The 25,471-nt window shown below is 37.1% G+C and overlaps 1 protein-coding gene across 2 annotated transcripts in view; it reads right to left on the reverse strand.

Annotated features, from left to right (window-relative positions):
* Positions 1 to 23,138, reverse strand: part of GABRG2 (gamma-aminobutyric acid type A receptor subunit gamma2) — a 125,416-nt gene extending 102,278 nt beyond the window's left edge. For both annotated transcript variants that reach the window (XM_036849172.1, XM_036849171.1), the window contains exon 1: positions 22,663 to 23,138. In XM_036849172.1, the coding sequence (XP_036705067.1) occupies positions 22,663 to 22,769 (107 nt within the window). In that variant the 5' untranslated portion in view covers positions 22,770 to 23,138. The remainder of the gene's footprint in view (positions 1 to 22,662) is intronic.
* Positions 23,139 to 25,471: the final 2,333 nt, after the last annotated feature.

Below are 25,471 nucleotides of genomic sequence, written 5' to 3' on the forward strand. Positions count from 1 at the left end.
CTGGGCTCACCTCCTCTCACGAGCACACCAAAATCATAACTATCTGCAGAACAACCATCGATGAAAAAGACTGGAACCTACCAGAAAAGACCTTCTCCAACTAAAGACATAAAGAAGGAACCACAATGAGACAGGTTGGGGGGAGAACTCGCAATATAATCAAATCACATACCCCCCAGGTGGGCGACCCACAAAGTGGAGAATAATTATATTGCAGAGGTTCTTCCACAGAAGTGAGAGTTCTGAGCCCCACGTCAGGCTCCCCAGCCCAGGGGTCTAGTAGCTGGAAGACGAGCCCCCCGAGCATTTGGCTTTGAAAGCCAGCAGGGCTTTGCAGGAGCCCACAGGACTGGGGGAAACAGAGACTTTACTCTTAAAGGTACACACAAAACCTGATGCACACTGGGACCCAGGACAAAAGCAGTAATTTGAGAGCACTGTGGGCCAGACCTAACCTGCTGGTCTTGGAAAGTCTCCTGGGGGGAGGGGGGTGCTATGGCTCACCCTGGGGACATAGACACTGACATCAGATGTATTGGGGAACACAGCAGCTGCCATAGCTCATTAGCACCAAAACCTGGCCCTACCCAAGAACCTTTAAGTGCCAGTGCTGTAACGCCTCAGGCCAAATGACTAACTGGGTGGGAACACAGCCCCACCCAGCGGCAGACAGGCTACCTAAAGACTAAAGAGCCCACATCCACCTCTAGACACGCCCCCTAGACATGGGCACAGGTCACTAGAGGGCCAAGACCCAGCTCTACCCACCAGTGGGCAGGCACTGGCACCTCCTGCCAGGAAGCCTGCACAAGCCTCTAGATCAACCTTACCTGCCAGGGGGCAGACACCAGAAGCAAGAAAATTATGATCCTACAATACAGTTCAGACCCTACCCTGGGACCAGCTGGGCCCTCTCTCTGCCCACTAGCAGGCCAACGCAACCTTCAAGACATCCCAGCAGTCATACCCAATTGTGTCAGAAACCGCACCCACTACCAAAGATCTGAAATGAGCTCTGGGACCCCTGGGCCTTGCAGCCAGATTCCAGGAACCAGCTCTGCCTGCCAGTAGTCCAGCACTAACCCCCAGGACCTGGCTTCACCTGCCAGTGGGTAGGCAATGGCCCCAGAATCTTTGGCACCCTGACTCTGCCCACCAGTGAGCCAGCACTAGTCCTGTGGCCCCCTAGGGTTCCTCAATCAGCCACCGCGTGACGAGGCCCCCCTAAACAGCAGCCAGCAGCATCCACACAAGGCAGGGCCTGGCAACCAACCAGACTAGGGACCAACCAAGCCTACAAGACTGCTACATAGTCAGCCTGCCACAACAGAAGGACCCAAGCAGCCCTCTTAGGGGGAACTACCAGAGCGTATACTTTGCGTGCTGAGAGGGGAGTGTACTGCTGGGATTCACAGGACGCCTCCTACAGAGGGCCACTTCTCCAAGGCCGAGAAACATAACTAATCTACCACAGACATAAAAATACAAATAGCAACTGAGACAAAACGAGACATCAGAGGAACATATTCCAGATGAAGGAACAAGACAAAACCCCAGAAGAAGAAGTGAAGTGGAGATAGACAATCTACCTGAGAAAGTGTTCAGAGTAATGATCTAAAGATGATCAAAGACAGGTTCCAAAAAATTACATTCAAGTTACCAATTCTCAGCCTGTCTAAAAACCAAATACCCCTGCAAACAGATACAGTCCACCCTATTCTATTTAAATATTTTTCTGTTTTATTTTATAGAAATTATTTTGCTGAATTCACAAACAGAATTTGATTTAAGAAGAACTTTTTGTCCTGTGGTGTGTTTTGGTTTTTTGGTTACTTTTTTGTCTTTTTTTTTTTTCTTTTAAGGACTGCATATTAAAGTTAATTCTGTCCATAGCATACCTAGACACTGAATTCAGGAGTTCAGTCACATTGAGTTTTTGTACACAGAGAGATTTGACCTTTGGCCCTTTACTAAAGATTTAGAGAAAAACAGGATTGTTGACACTGTAAAAGTTTCCTAACATAGTCAATCTTGTACTTTTTGTATGTTTTTTATATACATGTATATTTAATGAGCACAAGCTTGGTTGTATTTTTTACAATTCAGTTAATAGGAAAATGGTTTGTCAAAAAGGCTATAGTTGGAATTGAACAAAGCAGAAACAAAACTAAGAACTGTGTTATTTTGTGATGAAAAAGAGCAGGTATCTAAAGAAAAAAAAAAAAAGATGATCAAAGAACTCACGAAGAGAATGGATGCATAGAGCGGGAAGTTAGAAGTTTTTAACAAAGAGTTAGAAAATATGCAGAACAAACAGAGATGAAGACTACAATAACTGAAATGAAAAATACACTAGAAGGAAAAATAATATTCTCAATTTTTTGCTTGTGTACACTCTGCCACAGATAGGAAGTGGCAAAGTGTACATGGCTTCAAAATCTGAATTATCCTGGGGAAACTGAGACAACTTATCTTGTACACTGTACACCAAAGTAGAATTTTTAGAAGGCAGTTACCTGAATTGGGGCCCCAAGTATGTTGGTCTCATGCAGTAATTTTTTTTTTCTACAAGATAACAGAACTTAGATACTGTACTTGCATTGTTGTTGAACTATTACAACATGGTGACAAACTAGCCAACACAGCTTTTGGGGCTGCTCTCTCTCACTCTAGAAACACAAACGAAGTTTGCATTTCTTGCTATTTTTTAAATTATTTAGTTATTTGTTTGTTTGTCTGTTTATTTATTTATTTATTTTTGGCTGTGTTGGGGCTTCGGTGCTGACTGCTGGCTTTCTCTAGTTGCGGCGAGCGGGGCTACACTTTGTTGCAATGCGCAGGCCTCTCATTATGGTGGCTTCTTTTGTTGTGGAGCACAGGCTCTAGGTGCGTGGGCTTCAGTAGTTGTGGCACATGGGCTCAGTAGTTCTGGCTCACAGGCTCTAGAGCACAGGCTCAGTTGCTCTGCGGCATGTGGGATCTTCCCGGACCAGGGCTCAAACCTGTGTCTCCTGCACTGGCAGGTGGATTCTTAACCACTAAGCCACCAGGGAAGCCCTCTTGCTACTTTCTGACTATTTACATCCAAGACCAATTTTAACCACAGAAGATATGCAAAACATAAAGCTACTGTCAGAGAGGAATATAATTATTTACCATCAAGAAATAGTCCAAAAAGGAAATACTTTGAATTTCCTCATTTATATGATTACTATCATTCACTAAGAATGTACAATGTCCAGCACACACTGAATGTCTGATGCTGGATACAAACCAGTTGTTCTTACCCTGGCTGCACGTTAAAATTACCTAGAGGGCTTTAAAAAAAATACCAGTGCTGAAGGCTTTCTTCTTAAGTTACTAATTTAATTAGACCAGGATTAGACCAAGACATTGATATTCAGTTAATTCTAAGGTGTAGCCAGGATGAAGAGCTACTGCAAGAGAGCATGACAGAGTTGCTTGAACTTTCTTTTCTGAATAAATAGCACGTTGGTAACTGCTCTCAAGCGAGTCAAATAAATGTCACTTACTGTAGTGTTTCAAGGTATACTGGAAATTCAAATTAGCATCATTTGCAATTAAGAGCCTATGTCCTATTAAGATAACTTTATATCACTGTTTCCCAAAGTCTGGGACACCTGATGCTAGTACCCAAGACAATTTTAAGTGTCACATATGCATAGCATTAAAAGACATTGAAATCCATAATTAGAAAGTTTTTCTCTTTTAAATTTTCTTTCCACTCATCCAATCATATTAAAGACAAAGTCTTAGTTACAACCATGTTCCCCAGTTCGCTAACCTACTTTCTAAAGAAGAGCAACAACAAGCTTAGCACCTCTGGTAGACAATAGTGTATAACTGAAACTTGATAACATTGTTCTGGCTTCACGGTATTTCCTTTGCAGTTTTCTTCTGTTATGAAAAATGAAACTGATTTTCTGGGTTTAATTACTTTTAAGTTTATTAAATAAAATAATTAGATTTAAAAGACATTGGTTGGGACTTCCCTGGCAGTCCAGTGGTGAAGACTCCATGCTTCCACTGCAGCGGGCATGGGTTCGATCCCTGGCCGGGGAACTAAGATCCCACACATGCTGCATGGCACGGCCAAAAAATTTAATTAAAAAAAAAAGACATTGGTTTATGAAAAATATTAAGTAAAAAAATAACCAAGTGTCACTTAGATGTGGCAAAAATCATGAAGGTGGTTCAATCTGGGGAACAATGCCTTGTGAATTTAGATTCCTCAGTCTTTCAGTTAATCAGCCTGTATTTGAGACTCTTTTGTCCAAAGACAGTTGCAGATGGAAAGATGTGCAAAGTACAACGCTGACATCAAAACACCTCTCATCTATTTGGAGAGACAAACAAATATCTGAACAGCTAGAAAAAATGCAACACTTAATAACAGTGCAAGGCAATAAGACAAACATTGTCACATGGTAGAACGTGACTAATCTCTGTTTGCCAGCACCTCCAACTTGATATGAATGAAGGTTATTTCTATCAGCATGCCTCTGTAATCAGTTCCAATCTCAATTTCTATGGTAAGAATAATCTTTTTCTCTAGAGCATAAAACATTTTGGGGAACTGATAAAACTTTTCATTCCTCTTCTAGCAAAATAGAAGGTAATATATATAAACATGCAAAATTGTCCACTTATTTACAAGGGGGCAACAGGTGGGTAGGAGAACGAATGTGTATTTTCTCATAGTCCATGAACAAGAGGTCAAACTGTTCCAAATTTAGTATAAAGGTCATTGAGAGCCAGTTTATAAAAATGAAGCCTGATTATACTGCATGCAATATCAACATATATTCAGATGTATATTCAAGTTATCAAACTCAAGTGAACTTTAGATGTATTGAAGATTCATATCACTATAGTCTGTTCTATTCTGTCATAGCAAGAAATGAAATATTCTGATTTTGTTACTATACAGATGTTTGAAACTATGGAACAAATTTGTTCAAGTGGCTGACTGATTTTCATTTTCATGTAGGAATTTTATCAATATGTGTACATCTGAGTGACCATGATTCTGGGAATTTTTCTTTCTCTACATGTTTTCTTTTCTTTTCCCTTGTTCCTTTTCTAGAAGATCGTGCTGTAGTCTTTAAGCTCAAGTCATACAAATTTGAAATTTGTTCCTGTGGTGTGGCCACTTTTAGAAGACTATTCTTAAGTTTTCATTATTTGGCTCTTCCTGGATAAAACATTTTCTGAAAATCAATGTGTTATCAATCACTTGAAAAAGTAAATCAAGTCTTAGGTTTCAGTTTTGTTGCCCTCATTTTTCTTCCTCCTCATTCCCTCTACCTTCATTATAGCAATAGTCCTTTATCTTTACATAAATTTACATAACTAAGAATTATGAATACTCCAGATCATAGAAGTTGTGTATTTATTCACTCATTTGTGATTATTCACAGATATCTCCTACGAGCTAAACACCATTCTCAGCATTTGGAATTATTACTTTTTTTCCTATGAAAATATGGTAGATGTATTTTAAAAAGTTCTGTGTTGGCAGTGAGCATAAGTAAGTATTCTATGGATGTATTTTAGAAAGCCCAAAATTACTTTTGTTCTTAGAATTCTGGAACAATGTAAAACAAAAATCCCAATGGATTTGAAATCATCTTAACTTCACCTAAAGTTTAAGGGTGTTTTAAATCAGCATGCTGGTTTCATTAAAAAAAACTGTTTATATAATAGAAAAAAGGTCAGTTTGTGTCATTTATATTTTTGCAAATTTAGATCCCTGTCACACGATAGGTTAAATGCTTTAAATGATAAAGAATTCATATTACAAAGAAAATACTTAAGGGAATAACAACTTACTGTCTTTTCTCAGTAGTATATTTTTACCTTTTTCAAGAGACTGCAAACCTACTGCACAAATTAAAAAAGGAGCTTCCACAGAATCCATGCTTCTCCCTGCATCTTCCCTATCATTATTCTTCCCAGTCTTTCCAATATCCACAGGTACATGACCACAAGTAATATCAAAGCAGATCTCATAACCATTAAGAAACTTCTGATTAATTCAATCAAGAGTGTACTCTCAAGCCAAATAAAGGAAATCACCATTTTGTCTGATTGATGTGATCATGTTTATGTAAGCATTTCTGAAAACGAATTATCTAGATAATTATAAAAGCCATTATTCCAGGACATAGGTTTTCAATTCTCCCATGCAAATCAGAGTGAGGTTGTTCAGTAATGTTAGATTCATGCTTAATCTTATACAAAATTGCCAAATTGTTCCCTGTTTTTTATTCCCACTAATAATGTATGAGAGTTCCAGTTGGTCCACATACTTACCAACCCTTGGTCTTGTCAGTACTGTTTTTGTTTTACCAATTCTGATAGGTGTGTAGTTTTATCATATTGTGGTTTTAATTTGCATTTACCTAAAGACTGGTAATGGTGAACTTCTTTTCATGTGCTTATTGACACCACAGTAACTGAGATGAATCTCAAAGGCACTATGCTGAGTGAACTATATGATTCTACATATATGATTCTTTTTTTTTAATGTTATTTTTAAATTTTTATTTATTTATTTGTTTGTTTGTTTATTGGCTGCATCAGGTCTTCGTTGCTACATGGGTTTTCTCTAATTGCAGCAAGTGGGGGCTACTCTTCATTGCCGTGCACAGGCTTCTTGTTGCAGTGGCTTCTCTTGTTGCAGAGCATGGGCTCCAGGCATGCAGGCTCAGTAGTTGTGGCTCGTGGGCTCAGTAGTTGTGGCTGGCGGGCTCTAGAGCACAGGCTCAGTAGTTGTGGCACACAGGCTTAGTTGCTCCGCGGCATGTGGGATCTTCCAGGACCAGGGCTCGAACCCGTGTCCCCTGCATTGGCAGGAGGATTCTTAACCACTGCGCCACCAGGGAAGTCCCATATATGACATTCTTGAAAAGAAAAACTACAGTGATGAATAACAGAGCAGTTGTTGCCAGGAGTTAAGAGTGGGGGAAGGGTGTGGCTACAAAGGGGTAGTAGGAGGGAGCTTTTGGGGTAGCAGATAGAACTGTTCCGTATCCTGATTCGAGATACTGAATTACAAGAATTTACATGTGTGTTAAAATTCATACAACTGTCCACCAATAAAGGCCAGTTTTGCTCTATGTTAACTTAAAAATAAAACAAAACCAAAACTATTATGCTGTAAACTAAATCACTGAATTTTTCACAATATTCTTTGACATGAGACTTTTGTAAAATTTCCTGATACTAAAGTATGAGGTAATTGAGTCTAACAATTTTAAAATCTCCTTGGGAGAAGGAAATTTTTATTAATAAAATGGTAGTGTTTTTTTGTTTTGTTTTGTTTTTAATTTGGTACACAGATCTTTGTATCTCTTTCAGGCTCTTAGAAGGAGTATTACCTTCTGTGGTTCTGTTTTATGCAGGTTAAGTTCAATAATATATTTTATGGATAGGAAATAAGTGTACATTTGTTAATGTTCCCTATGAGAATCTCTTAAAATTTAAAAATCATTCAGGCAAATAACTGCTTCCCCAAAAAAACATATTAGTTAATTTGGAATTAAGAAACTATCTTTGCCATTTTTTAGATGCAAAGTATTTATCTTTATAAAAATATATGTTTAAACACGAGTTTAAATATAGTGCAATCATTTCATAGTGCCATAATTTTATGGCATTCATAATAATACCAAAAAATAATGACTATGTTTCAAATAATTGATATAATAGCAGAATCAATCATTTTGATCCTGCTAAGATTTTGTAGCAAGATGTAGAGCAACACTATATCTAACTCTAAAGAAGCTATAAGTCAACAGTTTAGTTAATTGTCCAGCAATTGAAAACGGGTAGGTAAATTGCAACCCTCACCATTCCCCAAATCATAGAGGCACACTTCTTCCTTAAGAATAAAACTGATGGGCTTCCCTGGTGGCGCAGTGGTTGAGAATCTGCCTGCCTATGCAGGGGACATGGGTTCGAGCCCTGGTCTGGGAAGATCCCACATACCGCGGAGCAACTAGGCCCATGAGCCACAATTACTGAGCCTGTGCGTCTGGAGCCTGTGCTCCGCAACAAGAGAGGCCGCGATAATGAGAGGCCCGCGCACCACGATGAAGAGTGGCCCCCACTTGCCGCAACTAGAGAAAGCCCTCGCACAGAAACGAAGACCCAACACAGCCATAAATAAATAAATAAATAAATAAACCCAAAAGTTAAAAAAAAGAAAGAATAAAACTGATGGTATTATTATATGAAGTATTTCCCAGAATTCAAAATATTCACTATGGCCTCAAAGTTATACCATAGGAAGCAGCTTTCTGGCTCCCAAATCCTATACCCTGACTTTTTCATCCATGATGACTGTCCTCCAGTCATATGGGCTATTTTTAGTTCCTAAACCACACCAAGTTTTTTCTCCACTCAGGGCCCTTGCAATCTGTTGTTACCTATAATGAGAGAGATCTTCCCTTCAATCTTTTCTGAATCTTGGCTGAATTTTTTAATACTCTTATAATCTCAACTTCTTATCCATTACTCAGAGTGGCCTTTCCTGAGTATTCTCTCTAAAACAATTTTTTCTTTTCTTCATCATAGCACACCTTTTAGTTATTCAACATTTACCACAATTTGAAATTTGTTTGTTTACTATCTGCCTGTCCCTAGACTGCAATGTCTAAGAGGATTAAGAAGATGCCTGTATTTCTCCCTCTTTTATCTCCAGTCCCTAGTACAGTGCGCCAAACAAGTATTAGGAACACAATACCTTTTTATTTATGGCAGAAAGGCAGGAGGCCTTCATAGGAAATTAGTCTTCCTTCATAGGAAGGAGGAAATTTGTCTACTTTGCATTTATTTTCATTCTGCATTTAACATAGTGCTTGAAAGCTCAACAAGAGTCAAATGATATCCCATGTTAGCCAGTTTCAAGGGGAAAATGGACAGAATCACATGGATATGTAGATTTAAAAAATGGTTGAGTGTAAAATGTCTATCTGGTTACACAAATTTACTTAGATCAGAGGCAATAAGTGAAACAAATCAATATATATGTAGGATATTGTCTATAAGAATATTTATAAAAGTATGGTATAATATATTATATATAATGTAGTATTATGTTTTTAAAAGCATGTCTTTATTCTAAAATATACATTCCACAAGTGCAAGGACTGTGTTTGCCTTGTTCAATGCTATAGCTTCTGCATGTTGCATAGTGCCAGGAACACAGTCACTGGGGATTAAACGAAATGTGATTCACAAAATAGCAATTCAGAAGGACACTATTCAGGTCACCTGAGTCAGAGTGTATAACCCCTATCTTCAAACTTCTGCTCTATGTACATCTTCATTTTTCTAAAATATTTCATTGATACTTAAACATCTATTAAGAATGTGCTTGGGAGATTACTTATAGTCTGAAGTCAAGGAGAAGGTGGGGGCATAGAAAGGTGATTAATTGGAAAGGGCACGAGAAAACCTGCAAGTGTGATGGAAACCAATATATATTGGAAACTAATATATGTATGTATATATACATATGGGTGGTGGTGATACCGGTGTACATATTTGAAAAAAATTTTATCTAACTCTACACTTAAATTCTCAACAGGTTATTGAATCTAAATTATGTCCTTATTTAGGAAAATATTTGTTAGGAAAAAAGTCTCTCTGCTATGTGGTGAATGAATCAGAAGGTAGCAAAACTGGCATCAGAAAGGTACTTTAGGTGGCTGATGCAGTAATCTAGGTGACAGGGGATGTTGAATTTCACTCTATTATCAGATCCATAAGGCACACAAAAAAATGAAGACTCAGTTATGACCTTGAATAGAAAAATATCAGTTCTCTCTTTTTTGCATATAGTTAAAGAAGCTGTCTTCAGGAAGAAATCCCACGTGTCAGCACATATTTTATTGTTATTGGGACCTAATCCACATGTGTTAGGAATTTTATTCAAGTTTTTAATATTGATCTAAAATGAATGAACAATATAGTCATTCCAGAAACTTATGGACCTTTATCCAATTTTCTCATCTTATAAAAATTAAGACAGGGGACTAGAGAACTACTGAATTTGATTAAGAAACCCCTCTCCTGTACTTTCCCCAAATTTAGCATTTAACAGGGGTGGAGAGACTATTTGTGTCTCTAGGAATATCCGCAGGAAATAAATAATGACCCTGTGGTAGTAACAGAAACAAAAACAACATGTAAGAGAAGTTTACTATGTGCCATGTACTATGTATTATGTCAATTGCTACTCAAAGGTAGCTTTAGAAGAATTATTATCTTCCTTTTTTTATATGAAGATACTAAGGATGAATGCAGTCAATAAATTTACTGAGGGCCATCAAGTAGTAAATGTCAAGGGTAGAAATATGAATCTTGGTCAAGTGTGGCTCCATAGCTTATGCTCTTAAGGACTACACGATTCTGTAGGATTTGTTTGGTTTTTTTTGTTTTGGTCACCAGCCATATATGCTGAACTTAGAGTGAGGTACTATGGAAAAGGTTCTTCTTTTTTCCTTTTTTAAAAATTAATTAATTAATTAATTAATATTTTTTTTGGCTGTGTTGGGTCGTCGTTGCTGAGCGTGGGCTTTCTCTAGTTGCAGCGAATGGGGGCTACTCTTCGTTGTGGTGTGCAGGCTTCTCATTGTGGTGGCTTGTCTTTGTTGCATAGCACAGGCTCTAGGCACGCGTGCTTCAGCAGTTGCGGCACGTGGGCTCTGTACTTGTAGCTCACGGGCTCTAGAGCACAGGCTCAGTAGTTGTGGCACACAGGCTTAGTTGCTCCGCGGCATGTGGGATCTTCTTGGACCAGGGTTCGAACCTATGTCCCCTGCATTGGCAGGCGGATTCTTAACCACTGTGCCACCAGGGAAGTACCTTTTTTTCCTTTTTTAAGAGAAGATAAATTTCAGGGAAAAGGAGATGCAGTTTTTATTATTTAATTAAACAGTAATTATTGAACATCTATTAGAAGCAAGACACTTCTCTAAAAGCCTGGAGTATAACAGTGGAAGAAACAGCATCTCTGCTCTCATTAATCCTGGATTCTAGCTGAATAAGACAGAAAATAAAAAGTGAAAATAATAAATCAGTAAGCTACATAATAAAAAATTTTCTACTTAATTACTGAAGACTAAGGAAAGGTAAAACACAGAAGAGAATAAGTGGAATTGTGAGTATAGGGTTGAGGGATGTTTGCAGTATCACATTGAGTAATCAGTGTAGGCACTGAGAAGGCAATATTTGAGCAAAGATTTGAAGAAGGTGAATTAACTATTGGATATCAGGAAGAAATGAATTGCATGGGGAACGTAATATTAAATATACTTTCCCCATTTTTATCATAACTGATGTCCCAGAACTGAGAAAAATAAGGGAGAAGTGTTATATTCTCATTTAACACAAATGTGGTAGGCTGCCAAGAAGAGGCAGAACTTGCTAGAGAAGGCCAAAAACCAGTCCTGGGTTCTTTTTCCTTCACCCACTTTGGGGCCGTAAAATAGAAGTTTAAGGATTCAGTAAGAGAGCAGTTCTTGTGGAAAAAGTTTATTGGCCCAAGTGTAGAAAGAACTGTGCAGTTTCATATCCCCTCCTCACAGGGATACATGTTCCACCTCTACCTCAAGGCAACTGAAAAACAAAGTCAAGAAACCCACTCATCGATGTCTACCATTTAGGGGAGACTAACAGGGGTAACTGCTATCTCTACCCAAAACAGAAAACTTGCATATCTGCTTCTTAATGCTGTTTGAACACAGGGTAGAGAGAGAATTCTTAGCAAAATCTGGCCTGTGATCTCTATAATTTAAGCAGTCCAAATGACTAATGTAGCCTGATTTTTTCCTGAAAAAGTCTAAAGGTGATAGGCTGGTTTGAACAATCCCAACAGTGAATCTGAGTGAGAAAAAGACCTTCACTTTCTGAAGCTGACAAGCAATTTTCCTGAGTTTGTTTATCATTCATTCATTCCTGCTGAGCTAAATGGATGCCAGAAAAACAGTCATGCTGAAATCATCTTGAAAATACTGTCTATTTGGCAAGAAAATGCTAGTACAAAGTCAGGGTAGATGCATCTTTGGAGTGGAGCTGAGGGCCTGTCATAAAACATCAAGCCCCCATACCGCATGACCCATGTCAGGGAAGAGAGCAAGTCTAAAGGTCCCCAGGAGGAGGAAGGAGGAAAGGGTTAGCTCCATAGAATCCATCTAACCCCCCAGGAGAGAATGACTAAGCATGTAGGCATTTTTCACCCAGAAAGTACAATAAGATCTTTCCGCAAAGGTAACTGTCCTTCCTCCCTCCACTCTAATCTTGAAAAAGCCAAAAGCAGCATAATAAAAAGAGAAGAGGAGCCTAACAAAAAAATGAAGAAATAGTGTCAGGCAGGCAGCAGAAATCTTAGGTCAGGGCTGATCAGAGAAGAGAAAAAAATTTAGAGTGAGAGTTTGAAGGATCAATTTAGATGAGACTTTAATACCTGAAAATGAGATCATTATAAACTCTAAAATGAAAGGAAAATTCATTGCTTTTATGTTAGGTATTGTCCAGGTGCGGGGAAGAGAGATTCAACAGATGACGTTTAAAGAGAATCATAATTTCTAGACCATAACTATCTAAATCCAGCATGTTCAATAAATCAGTTACTGGAAAATTCAGGCATATTTTAAGTATCATTTCATAATAGAAGGCATAAAATTAAAGATTTTTAAATTAATAATAACATTTAAACATGGCTGTATTTCTGTTATCATTCACTTTCCACATTTTTAGGGGTGAACATTACATACTACAATATACCAATACCAATTAAATGTCTTACAGATATAAAACAAATGGTGGTTATAGGGTTAAGGGACTTCCCAAAGATAATTTAGTTTATAAATTATACCATACACAAAAATAAACTCCAAATGGATTAAAGACCTAAATGTAAGACTAGATACTACAAAACTCTTAGAGGAAAACATAGGCAGAACACTCTGACATAAATTGCAGCAATATCTTTTTCGATCCATCTCCTAGAGTAATGAAAATAAAAACAAAAATAAACAAATGGGACCTAATTAAACTCAAAAACTTTTGCACAGCAAAGGAAACCACAAACAAAATGAAAAGACAACCTACAGAATGGGAGAAAATATTTGCTAATGATGTGACCGACAAGGGACTAATCTCTAAAATATACAAACAGCTCATGCCACTCAAAATCAAAAAAACAAACAACACAATAAAAAAAGTGGGCAGAACACCTAAATAGACATTTCTCCAAAGAAGTCATACAGATGGCCAAGAGGCACATGAAAAATTCTCAACATCGCCAATTATTAGAGAAATGCAAATCAAAACTATCAATACAATGAGATATCACCTCACACCGCTCAGAATGGCCATCATCAAAAAGTCAACAAACAATAAATGATCTAGAAGGTGTGGAGAAAAGGGAACCTTCCCACACTGTTGGTTGGAATGTAAATTGGTGCAGCCACTATGGAGAACGGTACAGAGGTTCCTAAAAACTAAAAACAGAACTACCTTATGATATAGCAATCCCACTCCTGGGCATATATCTTGAAAAAACATGGTTTGAAAGAATATGTGCACCCCAGTGTTCATTGCAGCACTGTTTACAATAGCCAAGACATGGAAGCAACTTAAATGTCCATTGACAGATGAAGACGATGTGGTACATATATACAATGGAATATTACTCAGCCATTAAAAAGAATGCAATAATGTTATTTATAGCAACATAGATGGACCTGGAGATTATCATACTAAGCAAAGTAAATCAGAGAGAGAAAGACAAACACCATATGCTATCACTTATATGTAGAATCTAAACAAAAATGATACAAATGAACTTATTTACAAAACAGAAACAGACTCACAGACTTAGAAAACAAAGTTATGGCTACCAGGGGGGAAAGGGGGGTGGAGGGATAGATAGGGAGTTTGGGATTGACACATACACACTGCTATATTTAAAATAGATAACCAACAAGGACCTACTGCATGGCACAGGGAACTCTGCTCAATATTCTATAATAACCTAAACGGGAAAAGAATTTGAAGAAGAATAGATACTTATATATGTATAACTAAATCACTTTGCTGTACACCTAAAACTAACACAACATTGTTAATCAATGATACTCCAATATAAAATAAAATAAAAAGTAAAAAAATAAAATAAAATAATGAAAAATTTACCTGGATGTAGAATAAACTATGTGTCTAAATTTTTATAATTTCTAATGACTTGATTAATAAAGTATGGGTTTATGAAGGTTATGAAGTAATTATTTAAATAATTTAAGTAATTAATTAATTTGTTGTGGAATTTAATGAAGAATAATCAATTTCAAATGTACACTTTTTTAAAATTCAAGAAGTTTTTTCTGAAAATTATTAAGAATTAATTTTAAAATAAAGAATGCAGATTTTTATTAATAAAGTTAAGTTAAAAGGAGGTAATTTAGTTAAATGATAATTTTTACCTGGAACCATTGAGATGTTGTTATTAACTTTAAAAATTATCACTTTAAATTTTCCCTCTAAGAAATACTAAGGAAAATTACTTTTCTATTAAAGACAGGAAATATCTGAATACTACCTCAGATTTAAAGTGTCTTGCTTGTTCTTTCTTTTGGAATAATTTAAGAAGAATATATATTTACTCAATCTCTTTAATATAATGGGAAAAGTATTCTTCTATAAGATTAAAAAGGGCATTATCCAAAGTTGCAGATTTGTGTGTATGTGTATGAGTATAGGACACCTTGCTTTTAGAATGATGATTATTTGAAAGGAACTAAATACACACTTGCTAATTCTAAGAATAAGATGAAGGGGGATACTGGAAGACAATAGGTAAAATAGATTTTTTTAAAAAACAGGTGATAATTTATTAACATATAATTACTAGCATCTATTCTCTTGCTGAAAGATTATAATTTATCAATATTGAAAAGTCACTGCGGGAGTTCCCTGGTAGCCTAACAGTTAGGATTCCAGGCTTTCACTGCAGTGGCCCGGGTTCAATCCCTGGTCGGGGAACTGAGATCCCGCAAGGTGCTGGGTCTCCTTCTGTACACATTTTTATAGGTCATACACAGCGCATTTTGCATGAAATTCTAAAATCCCTAAAATATTCACTGTATTTTTCTTATCGTATTATATCCAAGTCTGAAATTAACTGACGTTCACAACTGGTATTTATATTTAAGATGGTCATGTGTTTTTTCCCCCTGTTTGATTGTAGTTGACTATTTATATTGGATTGACAAAGAATCAGAGAAGATGTCTCAGTTGGAGGTGGTGGTAGGAAAACAGATCTAGTTTTATGCATATATAACTTGAAGACCTACTGGATGGGGGCGAGTGGAGCAAAAGCCCATCAACTGGCCATTGGTTAGTAAATTTAGTTTGTGTTAAAATAATGTCATAAATGACGTGTTACTTTATTTAATTATCCTTAATATAGTTCTTGTCTATTACATAATTTTTTAAATAGTAAAGAAAAATAGTTTTCAGAACATTAAAAAAATTTTCACTACTTTTCTTCCCCGAAAATACCATTTACTTTTCAAGTGACAACCTCTTGAACCGAGGGCAAAATATCCAGCAAAGACTATAGTAGCCAAGAAAAGAATGTTGAAATATTAAAACTGACCAATTAGATGACTGTAGATCAGTTTCAGCTAGTTTGTGGATCTCACTCAGTTTCTCTAGCCTATGCTTTCATCAAGTTAGAAAGCTGATATATTCTCTCATAGCACCGTATGACTTTCCTGTGTAGCATTTACCTGAGTTAAAACTTAATAATTATTTGTATATCGGTTTGATCATTGCCTGCCACCCCATAAGATTGCAAACTCCATGATGGCGGACATCAAGACTTTTGCCCCATAATTATATACCCAGTGCCTAGAACAGACCTGGCTGCAATACTATTCCTTTAATGAATTAAGAATTAATTCATTTCTACAGTTTATATCTAGAGTTTTTTCCCTCACTTATTGTATTTCAAATGTGTTTTCAAAAGCAGTTTATATAAAGGGACTGTTAACCTGCACAAAAGAACATAAATAAGAGTAAGTCATTTATTTCTTCCTACCAAGATAACACTGAAAAGTTATATTCAGTTTGTTTTGGCCATTTTGTTTAAATATGCCTAAATAAATTACAGAACTTGATATTTATCTGTCTCACCATATAGACTTTGGTTCTACTACTATACTTGAGTTCATGGCAGGGTTTCAATTATTACAAAGGACCTTTGCTTAAAAAGCATTCTTTATTTTCCTATTATGTTATTTGGTATTCAGATGGCTTTCTTTATGAATGGGTGGAGAATGTAATATCAGCGCTACTTACTTAGCAATTACATGGTACTTTATCTATAGAGTTCCATAATGATTTTTATAATAATATAGAATTATTACCATATTTTGCTCTCTTATTTCATAATACAGTGGGGATTAATATGATTTTGAGTTAAATTTTATTTTTACCCTAAGCCACGAATGTATAACTTAAAAGCGTTTTTATTTCCTTTTAAAAGATGTGTATTCTCTACTGTATGGAAGAAATGAATAGCAAATAACTTTCCCAGTAAAGCAAACTGGAGAAGCCTTTTACACCTCAAAACAATCCAAGTATTTTCTTACTTTTACAAAGAAAAAGGGTGACTATTGTTGAGTGGTGTGGTGTACTGCACTAGGAATGTGGCTGGGGAAGTCTTAACCCTTGCTCTACAACCAACATTCAAGAAGACTTGGACAAGTCCCATAACTGCTCCATATCTCATTTTTAACAGCTATCAGAAAGGTAAAATGTTATCTTCCTCATCTAACTTACAAAGCTATAGAGAGAATAAAAGTGTGCATGAAAACATTCTCAGGAAAAAAAAATAAAGCCCTAATTTCTAGAAAGTGTAACTTTTTATTCCTCTAGAAATTAAAACTTAAGCACTTTGATATTAAGTTTTCACGTGCCACAGTGAATCAAGCTGTTGCTCGTTTGACTGAGGTGATTAAAAATGTCAACTTTAAATATCTACATATTGAAGATGGAGATATCCAGATATTGAAACAGTAACATTATTTCTACTTTAATATTCAGTATGGTTGCCTCAATATAGAATTTCTGTAGGAAAACTATGGGACAACATTGAGCAAATTATCCTATAAATTTTCTCAGTGGAGGACAAAGTCTCTTCTTTGAAAATGGGATGACAAGCAGTAGTTAAATTTCTGGGTAATGACTGAATTGCAGATTAAACTATGCTTTATTTACACATAACCATCAAGAAAATATACTTTCTTAATGTATTTTTCCCCAGGGACTAAATAATATCATTTAACATGTTATTAAACTCATAAAACAACTGAAGACTGGATTATTTCTAAGCATATTTGTTTAGAGCTTTCAATCAAAATTGTGAGGTAAATTTAAAAATGGAGTGACTGATGGGACTGAGGACCTCAAACCACACTACTATGTATATTCAATATTTTAATTTATTCAGTGGGCTGATTGGATGTAAGGTCTCTGTTCTAACTTCTATTATACGAAGGTGAAATCGGATAACTATAAAAACTAAAATTGATTGGTATCTTAATGATCTAGTCTAGTTACTACACTTATGAGCAAACAGTACTGATGAAATGAAACTGATCAAAAAATTCAGAAGGAATAAAACAAAACAGAAAACACAAAATAAAATTCAGAAGATCATTAGTGACACATCTAAAATATAATCAGTTATCATTATCTTGTATGTATATATACATTTTACAATATTTTTTTAGAGAACAACTCCAAATCATATTTTATTTATACAGAAAAAGTGTATTTAGCAAAAGATACACTGAGATCAGAGTGGCTATGGCCCAAGAGACAAGGGAGGGAGGTGAAAGGCCTTCTGAGATCCTGCTATGGGACAAGGGGTCTGGGGCAAAGTGGTGAAAAGTACTGGGTTAGTGCTGAGTTGGGGGGGGAGGGGCGCTACAGAAGGGAGAAAGCTCCAGTTGCATCAGCACTGTTGGCAGGTCATGCGTGGAACTCACAGTGACTCGCTGCAAACTATGGCGGGGGCGGGACGGGACGGGGGGGGGCGGGTCGATTAGCGCTGCTGACTGGAGTGAGAACCATGTCCCGGTTCCTGGAAAGCACCCACCAAGGGACCCAGGAAGGAACCCCAGGATGGTAGGAAGTATATATAAATGTATACACCTATCATTATGGAACTCTATTTCTATCCACATACATAATTATCATTATTTGATGTTACTTATAATTATCTGTTGCCTTTAAACAAGTCATTTAATCTCTCTGTAATATTGGTTTCCAAGTCTGTCGAATGTGGTAGACAACAACTATGTTGCAGATTTTAGTAAAAATTGTGTGTGTGTGTGTATATATACATGTTATGTATAATATAATTATATCTTATGCATTTAAAATATATTATATAACTTTTGTATATGTTAATTAAGATCTATTATATTTTAATATTTATATATTTTAAAATTTTGATTCAGTGTATGTATATACATGACACAAATAGATTGGAAAATCTGAAAATATTATATTGTGACTATCTGGTTTCTGACATTGAAGATGTCACACGGATCTCTTATAACCCAGTAGCAGAGGATGAATTCTTTCTTTCACATTTACCCAAATAGGTAATGTGCCCATCCCAAATGAAATCCTTAATTTTTTAATTGTTCTGATACCTGGGTGGTCAAACAATTACTAAACTGCACTAACTATAACTTTTTACCAATCTTCTGTGATCACTGAATTCAGCAGAAGTACTTTGGATGACCATGTAGGGAAGGAAAAATAATTTTCCTTCTACTCTTCTAGGTTCTTGGTTGAGACATCCTTGTAATAAAAAGATTCACAAGAGGGAAAAAAAAAAACAAACAGAAAAGTAATAACATGTATGTTTCCTGTATACATGGGAGATACTCAGAAAGCTAAGTAAGTCCTTCAAATGGCCCAAGCCATCATCTTAAATACCATCTCCAGCTAAAGACAAAAGAAGATGTTGGGAGTAGGGGAAGCCAGTTATGGGAGGTTATCAAGTAAAGCACAGTCAACAAGGGGATGGTTGTTAGGCAGATTTAAGTCCCTGCCTTCATCATTGGTAAGTTTCTAGGTATTTAGCCAAACTCTTCTTTCTGGTACAGGGAGGGAGACACCCTTAAAAATGGAGATTTCCATTATAAATGTGAATGCCTCTTAGGGTAACTTCCACTCAGTTTTAAGCTTCACCTGTATCTGCTGTTTCTTAAAAATAATCAGCCTTAAATAATCCTTATGCCAAAGAGGCATATTTTCGGTTGGCAAATTCTGCTCCCCTTCAACAAGTATATGTCATTCCAATAAAGCCTACTTGTACTTAAGCTGTGGAAAGTCTGTCTTGGAATGACTATGAAGTTATGACGGTGAGAAGTAGCCACAATCTTAGTAAAATAATATTTACAACAAAGATAAAGCCTCTAAAGTCAGTCTTAACATTCTTCCAATTTGAGCAGAAATACTTGATATGAAGCAAATTTTAAAATGTGGAGAACAGAGACCTCTATCACTAAATATTCTGTAATTCAATCATTTTGAGATTAGGTATTCTAAACTGAGTCTAGGATATCAGAGACACTGATGTAACAAATTTAAATTAAAAGCTAATTTTTAAATTCCTGCCTACAATCCAGATATTTTGTCTAGAGGGTAGTGGGCAGCTGGATCCTGGGAAACACTGGGTGATAAATATTTTTCTTTTTTTTTCCAGATAGATGTTTGCCTCAGGGCAGACTATTTGAAATGTTATATCTATAAGCAATTAAATATGCTGAGGAAGTGATTTCATTTTTCTTTTTCTAATAAAACCAAGTGGAGAATTTGGAAGGATAGTAAATAACAAGCTTGTATGGTTCAAGAATCATACAAGTTTAGCAAGTTTCCCAGACCATTTCTATGATAGCATTGTATATAAGATATGTGGCAGTTCAGATAGTTTTGAGTTTCAGAAATTAACTATCTCACATATAAGAAGAGATATTAGCTATTAACATCCTCACTCCAATGCTTCATATTCCTCTTTGTTTTACTTTTGTAGAGACACAATCTAATGAATTTAGTCATTTTAATGAGAGAGAAAAATATTCTTTGGAGTTATGTAAGTGAAAAGTCATTTAAATGTTTCTTTTTTTTTCTTAATTTCCCTTCAAGTTTCTAGGTAGTTCTACTACCACTGTTTACCCAAAAAGCCTTTTTCAAACTGCTCCCAGAATCCCACATTTTTCTAGTCACTTGTCTTTCTTCAAGACCAGCTTCAGAGATCAAAGCTCCTATTTTCATCCAGCTCTATTCAGCCATTCAAATGGCTTTTTTTTTTAATGGGATTGCAGCAAACTGAAACTCTGATCACATTCTCTGCACCAAACTGCAATGACTCCATTCTCTGTTATTACTGAGAAAATGTGAATATCCTCCTATTGGAGAGTTTACATGGCACATAACTCCCATTATTTAGAGCTGTTTAAAAAGCTCATCTAAGCTACTATGATAAGAATTGAAAATTAAAATGTATCACTAAGTATTACTTTTTACATGATAGTTGGAAAAGAAAAGGTGGGACTGTTGCAATAAGAAGACATCTTAAATATGATAGCATTAGGAAAAATAATAAAATTGTACATTTTAGGTTAAAATAAGACCATTGGAGTAAAATATATAAAAATATTCTCATCTATTCATTTATAAAGTTCTTTACTAAGATGGATGTAAGTGTGTAAGAAGGAAAGACATATTTCCCTATGTCTTGACTAGATTTTAATCCACAGGTTTCATAAATGGTAAGAACATGAGAATGATATTTTCTATTAACAAGCAACTATAAATTCTCTAATGTCTGAAACAAATTAAGAGTTACATACAACATTAAATAGTAAAATATGTGTGCAAATTTTAATTAAAAGCACTGTTTTTCCAGTATTCCACTAAAATGTATTACACATAAACCATTTCCAGTAAAAAGCCTTCTTCTGAGAAAACTATTTAATCTTACACTCTTAAAGAAAATATATTCTATTTTTATAGTAAAGGAGGAAGGTATGAAAAGTGCTGGTAGAATTAAGCAGGCCCCTCTCTCTGCTTGGAAACTCCAAAGACTCCAAAGAGAGACTTTCACTTCTTGTTTTGCTTGGGTCTCTTTTTTACTGAAATCTGTACGTCCCATTACCTACTCTAGAGAATGGAGGACCAGTGAAGTTAACTAGAAATTTCCAATAAAATAAAATAATCTTTTAACCCCCATCCCTTTTATCTCCCTTTGCTACAACTACTACATAAGAGTGTCAACTCCCAGGAAAACCTTAGGGCAATGGCTTGATTTCTTCTATAGCTAGTTTTTCTTTCTTTTTCTTTCTTTCTTTTTGAGCAGATTTGGGGTAATATTTTTAGAGCTTTATTTCAAAGTGACAGTATAGAAGAGTGCAAGTAATATAAGTACAATGGACCTCTGGAAATCCTGATGGTACATGTTGGGCAGGGGGGTTGTTTTGGTGGGTGGATAAATGATGAACTATATGTGAAGGGATAGTTCTTTGATACCTTTGGCGCAAGGAAGTTCAAAAAAATTTAGGTGCAAAACACTTCGCAACACACACCTGCTCAGGATTTTGGGAAATCCATCGCCCCCTTTCCCATCTTTTCTATTCAGTGCAACAAGGCTCTAAGACATTAATGCATAACTTCACAATTTTGGCATCACATTCACCTGGCTCAGCATATTTTTCAACACTGCAAAGCCAACTCTTTTCCAGACATATATCCCTCCATGCGCTGATTAACTACATTCTCTACCCCATGCCCAGCAATGCCCCTCCTATCTCAAGGAGGGGTTAGGGATAATCAGAGCAGGGTCCCCAGACGTCACTAGTGCTCCTTGGCTCCATCGGCCTTCTCTCTATACTATAACGACGTCCTGTGTAGATGTAAAGTTGTCCCGTGGGGTTAGACAAGCCTCATTCCGTTTGGCCCCGGCAGGACTGCTGTCCCTGGTGCTGAACCCTGTTAGCCCACCAGGGAGTCTGCTGCCAAGTCAATGGGGCTGGATAGAAAACCTGGCTGGCTGATCTTAAAAATGCCCAGGTGCAGGAGCAAGCAATACTTCGGATACAGGAACAGAACCCATCCACACACACACACACACAAACACACATGTCTCCCGGGTGTGCGCCAGCACCCCATTTGCAGTTTTCTCCTCCAGACCCGCACCCAAACGCCTCCAACATGGCCTCAAATGCCGGCGTGTATCAGCAGAGCCCACCTAGACATCAGATTGCAGTCCTATCAAAATGCTACTCCCCAAACACAAAGTCTTTATGACGTTAGCTTTTCCATGCTAAAACAAACAAAGAAAATCCAATAAATTAATAAATAAATGAAAGTGACCTTTCTCTCTCCTCCCTCCTTTTTCCCGCCCCAAATATTCACATTCCCCTAAATTACAAAGCCCCAAATCCTATAAGAGTCTTTTAAATCTGGGTGGTCTCCCGAGTTCCTCTGTCCCCACCCCTTCCCCCAACCTCTCTGAAACAAAACGACGCCGAAAAGGGCATCTCTTACCCCGGGTAGAACGATAGCAGGAGCAGAATCCACACCGTCATTTTCTGTGAAAATACAGGAGTCGAGTAGACTGAGCTTCCTGTGCTCCATATATTTGTCGAACTCATCGCTTTTTTTTTTTTCTCCCCTGCCTCTAGCCTCTAGGTTGCAGAAGAATCCCTCCCCTTTGTATTATTATTATGCTTATGAACTGATGGTGGCTCCCCCCACCTGCCTCTAGTAGGTCCCGTCACTGGGGAGCTGTATTGCTAGCAGCTTCGGGAATTAATATTCAGGGGGCAGAAATAAGATCAGCACAAACGCTTGCAGATACCATCAAAGCGTCAGCTCAGGGAGCAGCTTCCAAGTCCCGGGGAATAATATAATTGAGGCAGGGGGAGGGTACAGGGAGAGACGCACAGGAGACAAATAAGGGAAAGGGAAATGCACGCACACTCGTACACATACTCATGCCCCCACGCTCACACATACTCCGCCAGGTCCATCAATTGAGATTTGTTTGATTTGTTTTGATTTTTCTTTTAGAGGGCAGCAGGTGTGTGTGTGTGTGTGTATGTGTGTGTTTAAAAGAAATACTCGAGCCTCTGCGTGATTTAACTATCACGCAGATTAACTATGAGGTCAAAGTGGAAGCAATGCGCGCTGCTGCAGCAGGAATTAACACATGCGTGGTGTCTTTCCAGCGCCTTTTAACCCTTTACTGCACACAAAAGTATGCAAGGACGGGCTTTCATGGGCACAAGAAGTGCTTTGGGAAGACCATATACTATATCACCAACGACAGAAGGTTTCTCTCTTCAGATCTGCCAAGAATCCTTATTTAAAATCATGCAATATTAGAAATCATGGTTACATTGTAGACGGAGGGGGAGCAGGTGGTGGGGGAGGATTGGCTGTTTCTCTGCAAACCATCCCGTAAGAAAACAGGTTTGGTGAATTTTCAATTTTAATGAAGGGAGAAAACATTGATAGAATTGCAAAGCAAGAAGCATCTACGATCCCCAGTATTCTCTCCTTTTTCTGCTCTCCATCCGCAGTGAAAATGTACAAATACAAACTTCTTGAAGGTTGAAGAAAATAAATGCGTGAGAATAGCTGCCTGAGTAAAGTCTATAGACCACAAAATAGGGGGCTGCTCTTTGAAAGGAGGGTGGACAAAGGGGAAGGTCAAGAGGACATTAACAATATAAAGGGATTTCTGTTTGCTCTGTGAGATTTGACTTGTTATTGTTGCTCTGCTTGGTGACAATTCTGTAAATTTCTGGGGTGGATGAGTGGTGTTAGCATGCTGCCTTCTTGCCTAGAATGTTACCATGGATACTGATACATGGGAGATATCCCTTTATGCCAACCTAGCTCATCCACCACAGAGGAAATCCCATTCACTCATCATGGAGAAGAAAGTGGAGGAGTGTTTCAAGGTTCCTGCAAAATTGAGACCAGAGCAAAGATGTTCATGTAGAAGTACAAGTGAAGAGCACCGATCAGACTCCTTCCTGGAACATAGCAGGGAGTCATTTCAAAACCAGTGCCTTTTCTACAAGAAAGTCTTCCAGGTAGGGAACTTGAGTAAGGAGTCCAGGAGGCATAGAAATAGAACATGGGATGAGTAGGTGCACACTTCATCTACAATCCTAAAATATACTTAAGGAAAGCAGAGAGAAGTACTGGTGGCTTCCTTGAGGCTGAGGAGACACATTCTGAAGCAAAAAAGCCCTAACAGACACGCCTGGAAACCTGCATGCCTTTAGAACTTAGGCAGTTATTTTATGGCATTTGAACAAAATCCAGTTAAAACAACAACAGCATTCACGTGCAGTAGCCAACTGACTTCTTTTTTTGGTGATTAAATTAGAGGCAGAACAAATGCAAATCTGGTTTTTTGCAATTTTCTTATTCCTTACCGCACTGTGAGGAATTTTGGCCTTCCTTATATTTATATATATATATATATTTTTTTTTTTTTTTTTTACAGAAAGAGCCTAGGTTGTTAATAGGTGTATACTGTTGTGTTTTCAGTAAAGACATTCTCTCATATTTTTGTAGGCCAACGCTTACATGTTCCCATGCCTACAGAAACCAAGCGAGATAAGTGAAAGAAAAGGGCTAGTTGTGAAACAGTAAAGCGGTGGAAACCATGCACACTGGGGTGGCCATACCCCATCTGAATGGAGTTGCCACTGCTCTGTTCCAGGCAGTTGCCAGAGGAAATGGGAATACAACTGTGAGAAATGTCCTAATTTTTAAAATACAAAGGAGGCCAAACCCAACATATGTGCAAGGCCACTAGGTTGCAAATAAAAACTGATGTGATTCTGCCTTCTACCAAATACAACATTTCCAATTTTCCAATGTAAGTTTTTTTCCCCCCTTGAGTTTAGTGATAAGCATACTGAAGCTGTGAGAGTGAATGCTATCACGTTCACAAAGTAGTGATTCAAATTCTGATTCCTTATTGGTATCATAATGATCCCTGTAAATTATAATCTATTTCAATAATGGAATACCTCTCAGCAGATTAAGAGAATCCATAGAGGAAATTTTACTGTTTATAGTATCTGGGTACAATTTTAACTGTGCTATTCCTGGCTAGTAAGCTTCAGTTTTCCTCTGTGGAGCTTTCCTATCTGGCGGCTGCTCTCTGAAAAAAAAGTATTTTAATAAATTTTCTAAGATTTTGCCACACATGTATTCACTGGTATTTGTAAGACACTTCATCTACTAATTTCTTTTGTAATCACATTTTAGCTATATTTAATCTTGCCCATTTTTAAGAAGATATGTTGTGATACATATTTAAATTACCATG

This window comes from Balaenoptera musculus, chromosome 3, assembly GCF_009873245.2.
Source record: "Balaenoptera musculus isolate JJ_BM4_2016_0621 chromosome 3, mBalMus1.pri.v3, whole genome shotgun sequence".
NCBI lineage: Eukaryota > Metazoa > Chordata > Mammalia > Artiodactyla > Balaenopteridae > Balaenoptera > Balaenoptera musculus.